Source organism: Macrobrachium rosenbergii, chromosome 16 (genome assembly GCF_040412425.1).
Source record: "Macrobrachium rosenbergii isolate ZJJX-2024 chromosome 16, ASM4041242v1, whole genome shotgun sequence".
Lineage (NCBI taxonomy): Eukaryota > Metazoa > Arthropoda > Malacostraca > Decapoda > Palaemonidae > Macrobrachium > Macrobrachium rosenbergii.
In genome coordinates, this window is record NC_089756.1 from 5,048,275 (window position 1) to 5,064,985 (window position 16,711).

Genomic DNA, 16,711 nt, shown 5'->3' on the forward strand with positions numbered 1-16,711 from the left:
TAAATTGTAGTAAAATTTCCTGAAATCAATATGAAATATCAGTCTGCATAGGTCTGAGAAAGTCTTTGTGTATAAGTTTAGAATGGTGAACACGCTTGACAATATCAGATGGTAATTATCATTGTCCAGTGATTCAAATGCACCGACTTGAACGCAGACGTTCCCTGTGTCACCTCCGTATTCAGGTGAACCTCCTTTACGAAACACAACACTGTAGCATCGCGGAACACTCCTGACTTCATTCATATTTTCCTTTTTTTTTAACCACCTTTATTGAGATCCGTATTACGATTTTATTTCAGGGGATAATATAACGTTTCCTTTTGATAATCTGCAGAACGTAATTTAGTTCGGTACAGCAACCATTGCAATATTAATGAACATCAAAAGAACCACAGGTTAACCAACTTTTCGAAACTATTGCCAGCCAATTACCTCTAAGGGATGGTCATGACGTAAGCCGTGGGCGGGGCTTAACTTCAAAGAACGCTGGACTTTGTTTATAGGCAAACCTTAGCCACTATGACTTCCGTTGAGAGAGAGAGAGAGAGTGTTTATAAAGTGGACTGTGCCGTTTAATTTACTTGTGCAACTGAAGGGCTGCTTTAACTTTAGCTACAAGGATCTCCCTGAAGTGAAGTTGCACAATTACAACTTCACTAAGAAGTTTCTTCAAGAAGTAAGTTTGCTTATCATTGTATCTTATAGTAACACCTTTCAGGTTTAAAACTCTCTCTCTCTCTCTCTCTCTCTCTCTCTCTCTCTCTCTCTCTCTCTCTCTCTCTCTCTCTCTCTCTCTTAGTGACGCCAGATAACCCACAATCAAATCAAATCTCTCTCTCTCATATATGCATATATGTGTATACATACATATATATATGTAGATATGTATATATAAATATATATATATATATATATATATATATATATATATATATATATATATATATATATATATTTATATATATATATATATATATATATATATATATATATATATATATATATATATATATATATATATATTTATATATATTATATATATATATATATATATATATATATATATATATATATATATATATATATATATATATATATTTAAATAAAGATAAAATCCACAGAAGGAAAAGAAAACACTGGAGTGCTGCAAGGCCTTTCGACACTATGTCCTTTACTTAGCAGACTGAAGAAATATAAAAGTATGTTTACAAAGAAATCTCATATAAATGACAGATGGGGATTATAAAGGAAACATATGTACCTGGAATCCAACACAATTGAAGAATTAGTAGAACTGCCAAAACAGGATTAAATATTTAAGAGGTTTTTACAAAGGATTAGGATCAACCGTTCAGGAGCAGGGACAGGACAATTAAAAGATTATACAGGTTCGTGACTGACCACCTAAAAATTTTTAGTATAACACAATAATTCTCTTTTTTTTTTGTAAACAATAATAACTTTTTGCAAGATGAACATTTTTACAAATAAAAACTTATATTAAACATACGGATATATAGAAAATATATATCAAGTAGCTAACTTGTAATTAAGTCAGTGATTTTATCTTTTAGGCCATTCTTCAACATTTTTCTAATACAGGGGTCCAAATAATACATGCCAGGGCTAAGATTAAAATTACAACTGGAAGTAAGCTGGATAATAGCGGACTCCAATAGATTTCTTGAAGAGAAATCTTTCGATCTGGCAATCACTGAACTTTCAGTCCAATTTATCCTGTGAGAGTTTCCACTTAAGTGAATGAATATAGCATTGGATGCTTGTCCAGTTTTGACTGAATACTTATGTTGCTTAATACGTACATCTAAATTTTTGCTAGATTGGCCAATATAAAAGAGGGGCAGTCCAAACATGGAATTTTATATATTATGTTGTTGTTTTTTTTTAGGGCTATTTTTTATTAACATTCTTTTGAGTATGTTATTATAAGAAAAAACGAGGTTTACATTAAAAGATTTTAACAATGATTTTATGTTTTCAAAACCACTAAAATAAGGCAAACTAAGAATGTTCTTAGGGGTTTCTTTCTTCATGTTATTTTCACTATAAAACTTTTTGTGGGCTTTGTTATAACAAATGTCTAGTATATGTGAAGGATAACATAAATCTGTCCCTATTTTTCTTATGTGTTCAATTTCTTTATCCAAATACTGGGGACTGACAATGCGCAAGGCTCGTAAAAACATAGAGGAAAAAATTGATATTTTGATGTTGAGGTGATGGCCTGAATAAAAATGGACATAAGTTAAGTTGTTGGTTGGTTTCCTATAAATACTGAATTTACATTGAAATGGTTCTCTATGTATTAAAACATCTAAGAAAGGGAGGCGATTGTCTTTTTCTAATTCTAACGTAAACTTAATGGATGGTACCTGGTTATTCAAATTAGAGAGTAAATCATTTATATCAATACCAGCAGGCAAAACAGCTAAAATATCGTCAACATACCTATACCACTTTAAAGGAGTATAAATGATATTAGGTATATATCGTTTTTCAAAGAACTCCATGTACAAGTTTGAGAGGAGTGGGGATAAAGGGTTGCCCATTGCCATACCAAATATTTGTTGGTAAAATGCACCATTGAATATAAACTTACAATCACAAATGCACAACCTAGTGAGAGAAATGATATGACTTACAGATAGAGGTAATTCGTGATGGATTAATTCATTACTAAGATACTCTAAAATTGAATCTATAGTTACTTTAGTGAAAAGAGAACAAACATCAAAGCTAACGAATCTATCAGTGGGGCAAAAAGTGATTTTGTTTAATTTATCAACTAAATCTAGACTATTATATACGTGAGAATCTGAGATAGTTCCAAGTAACGGAGACAAGAATTTGGTAATATATTTCGAAAGTTTATATGATACTGAGCCAACAGTACTGATAATAGGCCGCATAGGATTGTTTTCTTTGTGTGTTTTTACTAATCCGTACAAGTAAGGTAACGAGGGAAATTTTTACCGACAACTGACCTATTATTTCTTTTTTATCTTTAAGGATATTTTTCATTGTGCTGTTGAAACTTTTTATGACTTGATCAAGGGGATTTTTTGTTAGTTTTTTGTATGCCGTATCATCATCCAGTAGGGCTTGCATGCGTGATATGTAGTCAACTTTATCTAAAATTACAATACTATTCGATTTATCAGCTTTTGTGATGTGGATTGTATTGTCTATTTTAAGGTCGGTCAAGCTTTTCTTATAGCGAGCAGGGAAATTGCTTTCATGCCTAACATTCGCAGCTCCATAAATGATACCTTTAACTATATAAATATGATTTTGAGGAATATCAATGTTTTTCAAATACACATAGGGACGACGCACTCGTTAAAGCAGAGGGTCTGTTAGATACAAAGAAGGATGAACCATATCCGAGCGCACTCACAACATTTTCACTTATTTGTTTACTTGATAAATTTATAACACAGTCATTGCGTGCACTATTAGTCCAGTCACTGCTATCAATAAGATTTTTTAGTTTTCTGTCGAGTTTTCTTGTTAGGGCATCTGTAGTCCTACGAAGTTTTCCATAAATTTCTTGTCGCAGCGAGTCCTTCCATTATCCGGAATAGAATGATTAAATGAAATTCTGGCTTTTTCTAGTTAAAATGAAAATTTTCTTTCTCCTCTTGCTTTGCGGCTGCTATGTTTTTAACATCATGGCACTGAATTCGTTGAATGGGTGATTGTCATATCTTCTTTAGCAAGGATTTAAGGGAGCACTTGTTCTCACTCTTCAGGAACTTGAAGAAGTGTCTGTCTGAACAAGTGCTCCATGATTAAAACGGCGTGGTAGCAAGGCTTGTTTTCTTCAGGAACTTGAAGAAGTGTCTGTCTGAACAAGTGCTCCATTCTTCTTAAACGGCGTTAGCAAGAATTGTTCAGACAGACACTTCTTCAGTGATTGTCATATCTTTAAACGGCGTGGTAGCAAGGATTATTGAAGAAGTGTCTGTCTGAACAAGTGCTCCATATCTTCTTAAACGGCGTGGTAGCAAGGATTTAGGGAGCACTTGTTCAGACAGACACTTCTTCAGGAACTTGAAGAAGTGTCTGTCTGAACAAGTGCTCCATATCTTCTTAAACGGCGTGGTAGCAATTTTAAGCACTTGTTCAGACAGACACTTCTTAGAACTTGAAGTGTCTGTCTGAACAGAGAATATCTTAAACGGCGTGGTAGATTTAGGAGCAAAGATAAAAAACGAATTCAGTGCCATGATGTTAAAACGCACAAAGCCGCAAAGCAAGAGGAGAAAGAAAAATTTAAGAAAACAAATCCTATTCCGGATAAATGGAAGGACTGCTGCGACAAGAAATTTATGGAAAACTTCGTATGACACAGATGCCCTAACAAGAAAACTCGACAGAAAACTAAAAATCTTATTGATAGCAGTGACTGGACTATTATCAGTAAACAAATGTTGTGAGTGCTCAGATCATTCTTTGTATCTAAACCCTCTTTCGAAAAACATTGATATTCATTTATGGAGCTGCGAATGTTAGGCATGAAAGCAAAAAAAGCTTCTTGACAATCAATCCACATCACAAAAAAGCTGATAAATTAGTATTGTAATTTTAGATAAAGTTGAACTATGCAAGCCCTACTGGATGATGATACGGCATACAAAACTAACAAAAAAAATCCCCTTGATCAAGTCATAAAAAGTTTCAACAGCACAGTGAAAAAAATCCTTAAAGATAAAAAGAACTAATCAGTTGTCGGTCAAATTTCCTCTCGTTACCTTACTTGTACGGATTAGTAAAAACACACAAAGAAAACAATGCGGCCTATTATCAGTACTGTTGGCTCAGTATCATATAAACTTTCGAAATATATTACCAAACTCTTGTCTCCGTTACTTGGAACTATCTCAGATTCTCACGTATATAATAGTCTAGATTTAGTTGATAAATTAAACAAAATCACTTTTGCCCCACTGATAGATTCGTTAGCTTTGATGTTTGTTCTCTTTTCACTAAAGTAACTATAGATTCAATTTTAGAGTATCTTAGTAATGAATTAATCCATCACGAATTACCTCTATCTGTAAGTCATATCATTTCTCTCACTAGGTTGTGCATTTGTGATTGTAAGTTTATATTCAATGGTGCATTTTACCAACAAATATTTGGTATGGCAATGGGCAACCCTTTATCCCCACTCCTCTCAAACTTGTACATGGAGTTCTTTGAAAAACGATATATACCTAATATCATTTATACTCCTTTAAAGTGGTATAGGTATGTTGACGATATTTTAGCTGTTTTGCCTGCTGGTATTGATATAAATGATTTACTCTCTAATTTGAATAACCAGGTACCATCCATTAAGTTTACGTTAGAATTAGAAAAAGACAATTGCCTCCCTTTCTTAGATGTTTTAATACATAGAGAACCATTTCAATGTAAATTCAGTATTTATAGGAAACCAACCAACAACTTAACTATGTCCATTTTTATTCAGGCCATCACCTCAACATCAAAATATCAATTTTTCCTCTATGTTTTTACGAGGCTTGCGCATTGTCAGTCCCCAGTATTTGGATAAAGAAATTGAACACATAAGAAAAATAGGGACAGATTTATGTTATCCTTCACATATACTAGACATTTGTTATAACAAAGCCCACAAAAAGTTTTATAGTGAAAATAACATGAAGAAAGAAACCCCTAAGAACATTCTTAGTTTGCCTTATTTTAGTGGTTTTGAAAACATAAAATCATTGTTAAAATCTTTTAATGTAAACCTCGTTTTTTCTTATAATAACATACTCAAAAGAATGTTAATAAAAAATAGCCCTAAAGAAAACAACAACATAATATATAAAATTCCATGTTTGGATTGCCCCTCTTTTTATATTGGCCAATCTAGTAAAAATTTAGATGTACGTATTAAGCAACATAAGTATTCAGTCAAAACTGGACAAGCATCCAATGCTATATTCATTCCTTTAAGTGAAAACTCTCACAGGATAAACTGGACTGAAAGTTCAGCGATTGCCAGATCGAAAGATTTCTCTTCAAGAAATCTATTGGAGTCCGCTATTATCCAGCTTACTTCCAGTTGTAATTTTAATCTTAGCCCTGGCATGTATTATTTGGACCCCTGTATTAGAAAAATGTTGAAGAATGGCCTAAAAGATAAAATCACTGACTTAATTACAAGTTAGCTACTTGATATATATTTTCTATATATCCGTATGTTTAATATAAGTTTTTATTTGTAAAAATGTTCATCTTGCAAAAAGTTATTATTGTTTAAAAAAAAAAGAATTATTGTGTTGTACTAAAAATTTTTAGGTGGTCAGTCACGAACCTGTATAATCTTTTAATTGTCCTGTCCCTGCTCCTGAACGGTTGATCCTAATCCTTTGTAAAAAACTCTTAAATATTTAATCCTGTTTTGGCAGTTCTACTAATTCTTCAACTGTGTTGGATTCCAGGTACATATGTTTCCTTTATAATCCCCATCTGTCATTTATATGAGATTTCTTTGTTAACATACTTTTATATTTCTTCGGTCTGCTAAGTAAAGGACATAGTGTCGAAAGGCCTCGCAGCACTCCAGTGTTTCCGTTTCCTTCCTGGATTTTATCTTTTTTTATATATTCATCACGTTCCATATTTTCGTGATTAACCTGCACACACACACACACACACACACACACACACACATATATATATATATATATATATATATATATATATATATATATATATATATATATATATATATATATATATATATATATATATATAATATATATATATATATATATATATATAAAGCTGAAATATCCCAACACAAAACGCAATTCATTCATATTACATAAGTGAGCAGACAACTACAGTAAAAGAAAAGCTTCTTACATAAGTTACTGGCAAACCGGTAAACAGGATTCGTGGCCCAGTGAAATGACGATAAGCCAGTCGTTGTTAGTCCCATAGGTGCGACCGCGGGATTCCCCGGGACATGTGGTTTCTAATATAATAAGACAAACGCTTAATAGGGAAAAGTCGTTTATCTTTGATGTGGACTTTCACGTAGTTCTTTAACCACGCAATAAATCATATGAATAACTGTTTGCCTCGTAGGCCATTTTAAATTTAAAATACTGCTACCGAGTCTGAATTTGACGAAGCTTTAATATTCACGATGAAACCAATGATTAAAGAGAGAGAGAGAGAAAGTTTGTTTTTCATAATGTAAAATAAACGAACTGGTGACCGACAATACTAATAGAAGTGAGTTTGCAAATATTAGATGGCTGTATGCAAGTACTAAGCCAAGCAAACAATTCTTGTTGTGCAAGGGTTGCGTTTATTTTGCAACCTCTCATTCCCAGGTGGTTGACAGGCCCTTTCCACATCAATCATAAACCTTGATGAACTTCTTGTCAATGTCGTCATCTGCGCTTTCCTAGCCTAGTATTCGCGCGTAATTCAGCGAAAGTTATTCTATCCATATGTAAAAATAGTGCTGAGGATAAAGGCAGCTTAGTGTAACAGCAAATGTGACAGCAGCAGTAGAAGGATTAGGGATTTTATTTTATCTATATTTATGTTTTTAGCTCAGGTTGTTTGGTTATCAGCTTCTTGAAATCTGTTATTCCATTCCAGAGATGTTTGGAACGCTGTCTAAGAGACTGAGGAAAGATCGGAGGAGGGACGAACACTGTAAGTTAATTGTTTATTTTCATGGCAGTTAAATAATCAGTCTTGCTGCTGATCTAGAATCACTTTAAAAGTTAAATTTATTTAAAGAATTACGGAGCTCTTGCTTATTTCTCATAACTGATTGATAATGAGGGACAAGTATGCTCTCAAAACCTCCTGGCAAAATGTATTTTAATATGAATGCATGTGTGTGTGTGTATATATATATATATATATATATATATATATATATATATATATATATATATATATATATATATATATATATATATATATATATATATATATATATATATATATATATATATATATATATATATATATCTGTAAAATAGTAACATATTTTCTGTTAAAACAAAATTCCATCTAATAAAAGGAGCCTATAAAAACGTCAAAAGGGTAGAAATTATAGCGTTACATTTCGAAGACAACTGTCTTTCTCAACGGACAGGTAATGGATTAGGAAGCAGAGAACAGTGCTATATTATTATACAGTCGAAGGAAAGTTCCAGAAGTTGGCCGATTAGTCATTCCCTTTGACAGCTTCTTCTTAATCTTCTTAACTACTGGTTGGAGGAAGATTTTATTAATCAGATCTGAATCCCAGGTTCCTTTTCAGAGATTCGTCGTATTTCTTTGTTTAATCAGTGCTGATTCTACCATCTGGCTTTTGAACCGACAATTACTGATATAAATTTAATTATACGTGACGTATTCCAGTTTATTCTATGATTATGATTATTTATGTGGTTCAAAATAGCTGGGCTCTGTTGGCCATGTCTTACTGAATGTTTATGTTGTAAAACTCTTTGGGAGAGTGATTTACCTGTAAATCCGATGTAGGATTGGTCACAGTCAAGGCAAGGGATTTCATATACTCCTGTTTGTAGAATGACTCCTCGAACGAAAAGACGTTGTTTTATACGCGTAGTTCAAGTAACTTTGTTATTTCACCAGGGCCAGTGGGAATGATCTGAATAGGGGCTAATGCTTCTCTAAAAGCCGTAGAAAATCCCACACTTGGACAGGATCAAGACGCCGACACAGACACTACAAACACAAATTCGGGTGCAGCATGGGCAGCCCTCTAAGTCCAGTATTAACCAATCTATGCATGGAATATTTTGAAACTATAATAATAAATGCCATAAAACCTAAAGGCATGCTGTGATTAGATATGTGGATGATTTTTTTACGTTTTGGGATGACAGATGGGGAAATTTTAACGATTTTCTTTCAAAATTAAACGCATTAGTGCCCAGCATCAAATTCACAGTTGAATGGGAAACAACAAAATTCCTTTTCCTGATGTTTTGATAATTGGTTAACCGTGTACAGAAAACCAACGTTTTCACTTTCATACATTCACTGTAAGTTTAGTTATCATGACATTTCTATCAAAATTGGCGTATCCAGCATTTTGTTCTTAAGAGCCTTACGGATTTGCTCCCCAGAATTCCTGGAAAAGGAATTTGAACTAACCCGTAAGCAGCTGTCATCTTTAAAGTACCCCGATCATATAACTGAGAAAGCTCTCCATAAAGCAAACATTATTTTCTATCGACCCCCTCAAAACATGACCACAGAGACGCCCAGCAATAAAATCAAAATCCCACAACTGGACAGGATTAAGACGTTGACACACACACTTTCAACCCTTTTGTTTTTACCTACCCAAGTACCTTAGCCAAACTCTTAATTAACGTCCAACAAAAGCTAGCCCTCCCCAAAGACGAAGAAGTATACAACATCCCTTGCCTCGACTATGACCAATCCTATATCAGTTTTACAGTTAAGTCACTCCCCCAAAGACTTTTACAACATAAACGTTCAGTAAGATATGGACAACAACTCTGCTATTTTTAACCATATAAACATAAACGTTCAGTAAGAAATGGACAACAGAGCTCAACTATTTTTAACCACATGAACATAAACTTTCAGTAAGATATGGACAATAGAGCTCAGCTATTTTGAACAACATAAGTAATCATAATCATAGAATAAACTGGAATACATCACGTATAATTTATAGCAGAGATTGTCGGTTCAGAAGCCAGATGGTAGAATCAGCACTGATTAAACAAAGAAATACGATGAATCTCTGAAAAGGAGCATGGGATTCAGATCTGAGTGATAAAATCTTCCTCCAACCAGCGGTTAAAAAGATTAAGAAGAAGCTGTCAAAGGGAGTGACTAATCGGCCAACTTCTGGAACTTTCCTTCAACTATATATGCTGTATAGCACTGTTCTCTGCTTCCTAATCCATTACCTATCCGTTGAGGAAGACAGTTGTCTTCGAATGTAACGCTATAATTTCTACGCTTTTGATGTTTTTATGGGCTTTTTTATTATATATATATATATATATATATATATATATATATATATATATATATATATATATATTATATATATATATATATATATATATATATATAATTTCCTTTCATGTGAGAGATTATGGTTTAATCCCTATGTGACTCAGAAATGTATACATACATATATATATATATATATATATATATATATATATATATATATATATATATATATATATATATATATATATGTGTGTGTGTGTGTGTGTGTGTGTGTGTGTGTGTATGTGTATGTATTCTATATATACTGACAACAAGTTAGTCATATTTAAATCCCCTGAAACAAATGCTAATCATTCTCTGTTACTTCTGTGACAAAATGTCTGATGTGAGAGTAAAATGTTATCAGGAAAATGGGCAGTCAAACCGTCATTCACTAACTGAGAGTTCCAGTCTTGCACTGCTGCCGTGTACCAAGTCTAAATTTAACAAAGGACATAAAGTTGGTGTACTTTACACCTCGGATGTTTCAGAACTTTAAGGAACATGAAAATTTTCAAGACTTTCCACTAGTGACACGAGGTCTATGACATTCATTAGTAACTGCAGTTTGCAGTTAGTGTTTGCAGTGAAGACAAAGATCTTGTGGTGATCATTTTAATCATCTGTAGAATACATGAGCTATTCTTCTGTGCAATCACTTAGGAAAAAATTAATGTGTATCATTGATATGCAAGTATTCCTGTGAGTATTTCATGAAATGTGGACGAAGTCTCCACTAAGTCCTCGCTGAGTATCAAACACCAAAGAGGCCTATCTGAAATTAGATGTCAAAAGCGGGTCTAAAGAAAGCCTTCTTCGAGTATCGAATACCAAATAGACCTATCTGAAATAAGAAGACAAAAGAAGGTCTAAAGTGTTAAAGAAAGCCCTCTTCGAATATCGAATACCAAATAGGCCTATCTGAAATAAGAAGTCTAAAGAGGTCTAAAGTGTCGAAGAAAGCAGGGTATAGTGTGTATGTAAATAAAATTTGACAAGGTTCATTTGTGGAGTCTAATTCACTGATATTACTGTGTCTTTCCATGCAGGTGTAATACCCATTGAACCAGTTGGTAAACGCCAGGTGATCCAAGAGGAATCTATTAGGAAACGCTACGAAAGGTGACAGTAAACACCAAGCAGTCGAAGTTACCTTAAGTTCGTGCTTGGAGGACTTTTCATGTATATATTAGAAAGTTTTAAGAACTTGCTGTATCTTGACATGATATTAGGCTTATGAAAAAATGCCAGGACACCTTCAGGAATAGCTTTAATTTCACGCCATCGTCAGCTTATGCTTGTAATTAAAACGGCTCCCGCGTGTAAGTTTTATGTTGGTGGATCTGAATGTAAGAGTATTAGGTTTGAAGCGAAGAATGGCTGACGTGTTGCATAGATATCTGATAGTGTGTTGAAATGTTTTGTTCTTCAGTCTTATTATATGATATTATTTGATTAAGGTATTCTTATGTCATAATAACTTCTTACTTCATGATTGGTTTGTATTGAAGAAAATCAATTTGGAGAAATCCTTGTATAAAACAGTCAGGTTAAAAAAATAAATACCCAATTATAGTAAGTGGAGAGGTAATGTAAATGATTTAAAGATAGAAGTGTGGCTGAAAGAAAGAGTATATTACTGCAGTTTGGTAGACTCGGTTATAGGCTAGAAGTAGTGGGCATTTTAGCACCAGATATAGCAGTATGAATACAAACGGAGTTGCGGCTAAGATGACTAATTTTGTTTGAAAGGATGATAGCAAGGAAAAGAATTTGAAAAGTGGGGTAAGATATGAGAAGTGGATAAGTTAAAATAGAAATGAGGACCTTTTTAAAGAATTGGGCCATTTTCAAGATGAAGAAAAGGTTTGTTTATTTCCAGTGAAGTTCAAGGCACTTCTGCTTTTTCTGATTAATATGATCTGAACACCATGTGAATGTTGGCTTAGATGTCTGAGGGACAAATCCTGTATCCAAGGAGCTTGCTCTCTAACAGCACCTTCCTTCATGTCTTAAAAATTATTCAAAGTGTATTATTACCATGATAAGTTCATCTACACAGGTCAGGTCAAGACGGGACTAGGATGGATTAAAAGGACCGTAAAAATGAAAGAAGGGCTTGCTTTTTTAGTTTAGAGCTACTAGATAAGGTCGAGTCATAATAGTGTGGGAGCATATTATTGTCACTGAGTAGTTTTTCTTTGTAAAAAATGTACACCCTACTTTTTTTGTGAAGCTTAGGCAATACACTTTACAAAAAAAAAAATAAAAAATTTGGAGTCAATTTTTCTCAAGCGGTTTCGTCCATTTTTTAGGTTAAATTTGATTTTAGGATAAAAATCAAAGGTCTCTGGGTATATAGATTCATTTCAGAAGATAACATTGCAACATAGCACTTCAAAATACTCAGTACAATATATAAAATCACAGTAACCTAGACTAGACATAAAAAAACTTCAAAAGACTAAGGTTTTATACCAAAATAATAGAGAAATATATACGAGCATTCAGACCTCATGTGTGACTACTGTTTCCATCCATATAATCAAAACATGCATACAGAACACATCTTAATCATAATACAAGTTTTAAAGCAAAAAGACCATTATATACGTAAAATGATCGCAGATGAATTATGACAAATGCAACAAAAGTTGCCATATATATCGTTATTCCACTATCACAAGAAAGAATCACATTATTTATGTGCTGCTCATTACTACTGTACAAAAAGAAAACTCTTTGGCTCAAAACATAAAATAAAACTTTTAAAAATGTACAATATCTCTATGACAAAAGTGAAACTCACTAAAAAACTGTCATAATCCTTTTCAATAATCATGCCTACTTTGCTCATTTTGATCCTGTCTTACTGAGAGAGACAGAGAAAGCAGGTTTCTGTCAAAGACTTTTTAATACGTAGGTTGGTATCACCTGGTTACTGAACGGGAAGAAATATAATGATTTGAAAATAAGTGTGAAATTCAACAAACTTTTACCTATGTCACCATGGTTAGTGTAAAACTGTTCATTATATTCCTCATCAGCAACGTCATCCTCTGATTCCTCTGAAACTGTCTTCTCAGTATTATCAAAGAGTATAGAGAAGTAAAGAGTGGACAGTCGCGCAAGAGTCCTTCCGGGAAAGTTGTAACCGCGGGACCGATAGCCCCATCCGGCGGTGAGCGCGTAAACTGTGATAGCATTTGTTTGTGCTGGCATACACCACACTAGTGTTTAAGACGAATGTTAGCACTTTTGTGAGCTGTAACATTAGCTTCTGATCTTTTATTATCATTTATATAGCAGTGCACTAGTCTGGATTGATTATTTAAATATTCTATTGGGAAAAAATGAGTAAATTCATACAGCTTATCCTCTCTTTGTCTATAACTACTGGTGCTAAACCAAAAGGTTGAAAATTATGGATGAAAGGAGATAAATAAATTTATAAGATATATCAGGCCGAACTATAGACAAACTGAAACTCCTTCGTTGTAAATAGATATCTTTATTTTATCATAATGAAATTGCTATCTTTATTTTATCATACTGGGCCCGGATGCACTCACATTTACGATGGTGTAAAGTCAAGTTTTTGTTCGTTACATTACATTTTTGGGTTCCTTAAGGTTTTTTCAACATTACGTAGTCAGATACCAGATCGTAATAAACTTATTTTTCAAACTGTTTTTCTGCAACTGTAGACAAATATAAATGTTTCTCACCATATTATAGAGAAGTTAAACGGAAAACAAGAATATTATCACGAGGAAAGCCAGAAAAATGAGGATACAAACACCATCGTAACTTAAGACATCGCAAGTATGTTTAGTACATCTGGGCCCTACACTGCAAGTATACATATTCAGTATTACAGAAGGCTGAACTTAAGGATTTTTCGGTTCTTTCGACGTGCAAATAAAAGACTTTTGTTTGCATCTTTTAAAGTGTGATGAAGGCGGATGCGTATAAAGAGGATGACAATGAAGAACCTGCAGCTGCACACAGAACAAGCTAAAAACTTTCCCTGTATCTTCTCCTCCAAGCCTGTCACAAGTCTGTAGTGAACTCTGCTTATGTAGTGAATTTCAGAAACCATCTTTCTATAGTCGTTTTCCATCTGAGTAATCATGTCGTTAAGGACTGTACTTTGCACAATTAGCTCTTCTCCTAGTGTTTTACCATAAGTCTTCTTGGAAAGGAAAACATGAACAGGGTTGTATGGATCAAGAGTACTTTGAAGCTTTGTCCTGCATTCTCTACAAACCTTGAGACGAATCTTACGCACAACGAAACCTGTGACATGCTAATACATTGCATTCCTGGAGTGGTAGGTCACCCCCAGGGAGGGTCATTACTGACTGTAGCCTGCTGATACAGGAATTGGCAGAGAAGAATGTGTGATATTCACTGCAGATTTTGCAAAACCTGAAGTTCCTATATTGTTCAGAGTTACCAAGAAGGTATCAATGTCTTCCTGGCAGTTAGCACCAGCACTTGGAACCATAATGGCATCCACCATGATTTGGCGGAATGCACTCCTGAACTGAAATACATCTGGGTTGTCCCTGTGCCCACCTTTCCCCTGAATTATTGAAAATAAATTCTCCAAACAATCTTGACTGAGTCTGTTGGTTAATAGGTAAGACAGCTTGTATTTTGAATGCAACTCATCACACAACTGTAACAGACCTTTGATTGCCATCTGCCATCCAGAGAGACAAGGCAGCGTTCGTGGACCAAGTGATCTGATACCATCCAACCATGTGGGGCAGTTAACTAGAAATTCCTTGTGACCTGATTTCAGACTCGTGGCATGTCGCATTTTTGCATTACTGGTACGAGTTCCACTATTGAAACAGTTGAACAATTGGTCCATCTTCTCAACAAAGTCTGAGTACCCTTAAATCAACACACAATACATTCCTCGTCATGAGCATTTGACAGCTTGCAGAAGGGTGTTATATCCACCAAATTAATTAATTAATTAGATATATAATAATTAAATAATTTAAACTTTTACGTTGCACATTTCTCCTCATACCACGCTACACCACCAGTGCTCAATTTTTACAAGAAAGCTTGTGTGACAACAGGAGCAGAAGAAGAATAATGTGACAATGCAAGAAGAAGACAACGAAGAAGAGACAAGAAATAAGAATCAAGAAAGAAGACCACCCAAAGAAGAATCGAGAAAGAAGAAATCTAAGCGATTATGATTCTGAGAGTTTCTGGGGAAATCAAATTAAACAAACAAACACTGCTATATGAAATATCTTGAGCAGTAAGAGAATGCCTGATTCGCTACAACAACACTCAGTAACCATTGTAGTGTCTAGACAAAACATGGTGAATTGGTGAATGAAACAACCAGAGCAGAGAGTTTAGAATACAGTATACTTATAAGAGGTGCAAAAGAAACGAGCAGGTAAAAGTGGACTGGCGTCGAGCCGCAGAAGACAATGGAAGTAAGGGTGACCTGAGGTCGATAACAATTAATAATAAATACAGCGAACGAGTACAATTTACAATGTAAAAATAGACAGACTTAAAGTTGAATACAATCTTGATGCCTGCGAAAGAAGAAATACACGGTACATGATTGATGGACAGATAGATAATTACATACACAGTTTAAACAATTGAATTTACGTGACCTGGCCCGCCAAATGTGACGAATTGTAGGTACAAAGAAAATGGGCCGTCATCAAAGAAAACTTGCTCAGCGGGAACTTTACAAATAACATGTAAGGTGTCAAAGAAACGAGCAGGTAAAAGTTACTGCTACTTTATTACAGATCCAGGCAGTTTATATAGCGGCCGACTGACGCCGGCCCGCGAGAGACAATGGAATTGACTGTGACTTGAGGTTGAAACAATAAACAATAATATGCAGTGAACGAGTACAAATTACAATACAAAACATACAGAACTACAATATGGATACAGTCTTGATGCCTGTGAATGAAGAAACATGTGATACACAATGTGTGACATTTGTATAAATACGCATAAAGTAAAAATGATTAAAAATGCGTGACCTGGCACGTTTTAGGCGTGACTAATTGAGTTTGAAGAAAATGGGAAGTCACCAAAGAAAACATGCTCAGCGGAGACTTAATTAATGGCGCCGCCGAAACACTACGCTGGCGCCGATGTGGTGACTTTACAAATACTTCCCCCCCAAGACGAGGGACGCGTCTGACTAATCCCTGTTTCTGCTGGGACGCTGAAGGGTGCCGCGGCTCCTTGAAGATAACGGAGGGGTCTCCCGCCTGTGAGGCTGCTGGTTGGGCGGTCCCTTCCTGGGGCGGCCGCGCCTGCGGGGGTGAGGGCGTGCTGGAGTGCGGTTGGGCGGAAGGGGTGCTGCGTCGCTGTCGGGACTCTCCGACAGGAAGGCGGGCTTTAACCGGTCTACTGAAACCCAGTCGTCCTTGCCAGGGAGTGCCAGCTGGAACGCCTTGCTGTTTTGTTCCAGCACCGGAAGGGTTCCCTGTAGGGCTTGGTTAGTGGTGGACGGACGGCGTCGACTCTGACGAAGACGTGGGTGGCGGATGACAGCTGTGGCGGTATGAAGGTGGTTGCTTTGTCGATGTATGAGCGCCTGCAAGGGGCGAACTTGCCAGCCACG

At 35.0% G+C, this 16,711-nt stretch overlaps 1 protein-coding gene across 6 annotated transcripts in view; it reads left to right on the top strand.

Moving 5' to 3' along the window:
- Positions 1-519: 519 nt before the first annotated feature.
- The window catches only part of LOC136847064 (ankyrin-3-like), a 52,871-nt gene continuing 36,679 nt past the window's right edge, over positions 520-16,711 (top strand). For 5 of the 6 annotated variants that reach the window (XR_010855606.1, XM_067118330.1, XM_067118325.1 and 2 more), the window contains exons 1-3: positions 520-679; positions 7,657-7,713; positions 11,127-11,199. Coding sequence is in view for 4 of the 6 variants with exons in the window: in XM_067118330.1 (XP_066974431.1) it covers positions 7,659-7,713; positions 11,127-11,199 (128 nt within the window). In the remaining 2 variants the exon portion in view is untranslated. The remainder of the gene's footprint in view (positions 680-7,656; positions 7,714-11,126; positions 11,200-16,711) is intronic. The other variant, XM_067118327.1, reaches the window with a different exon arrangement.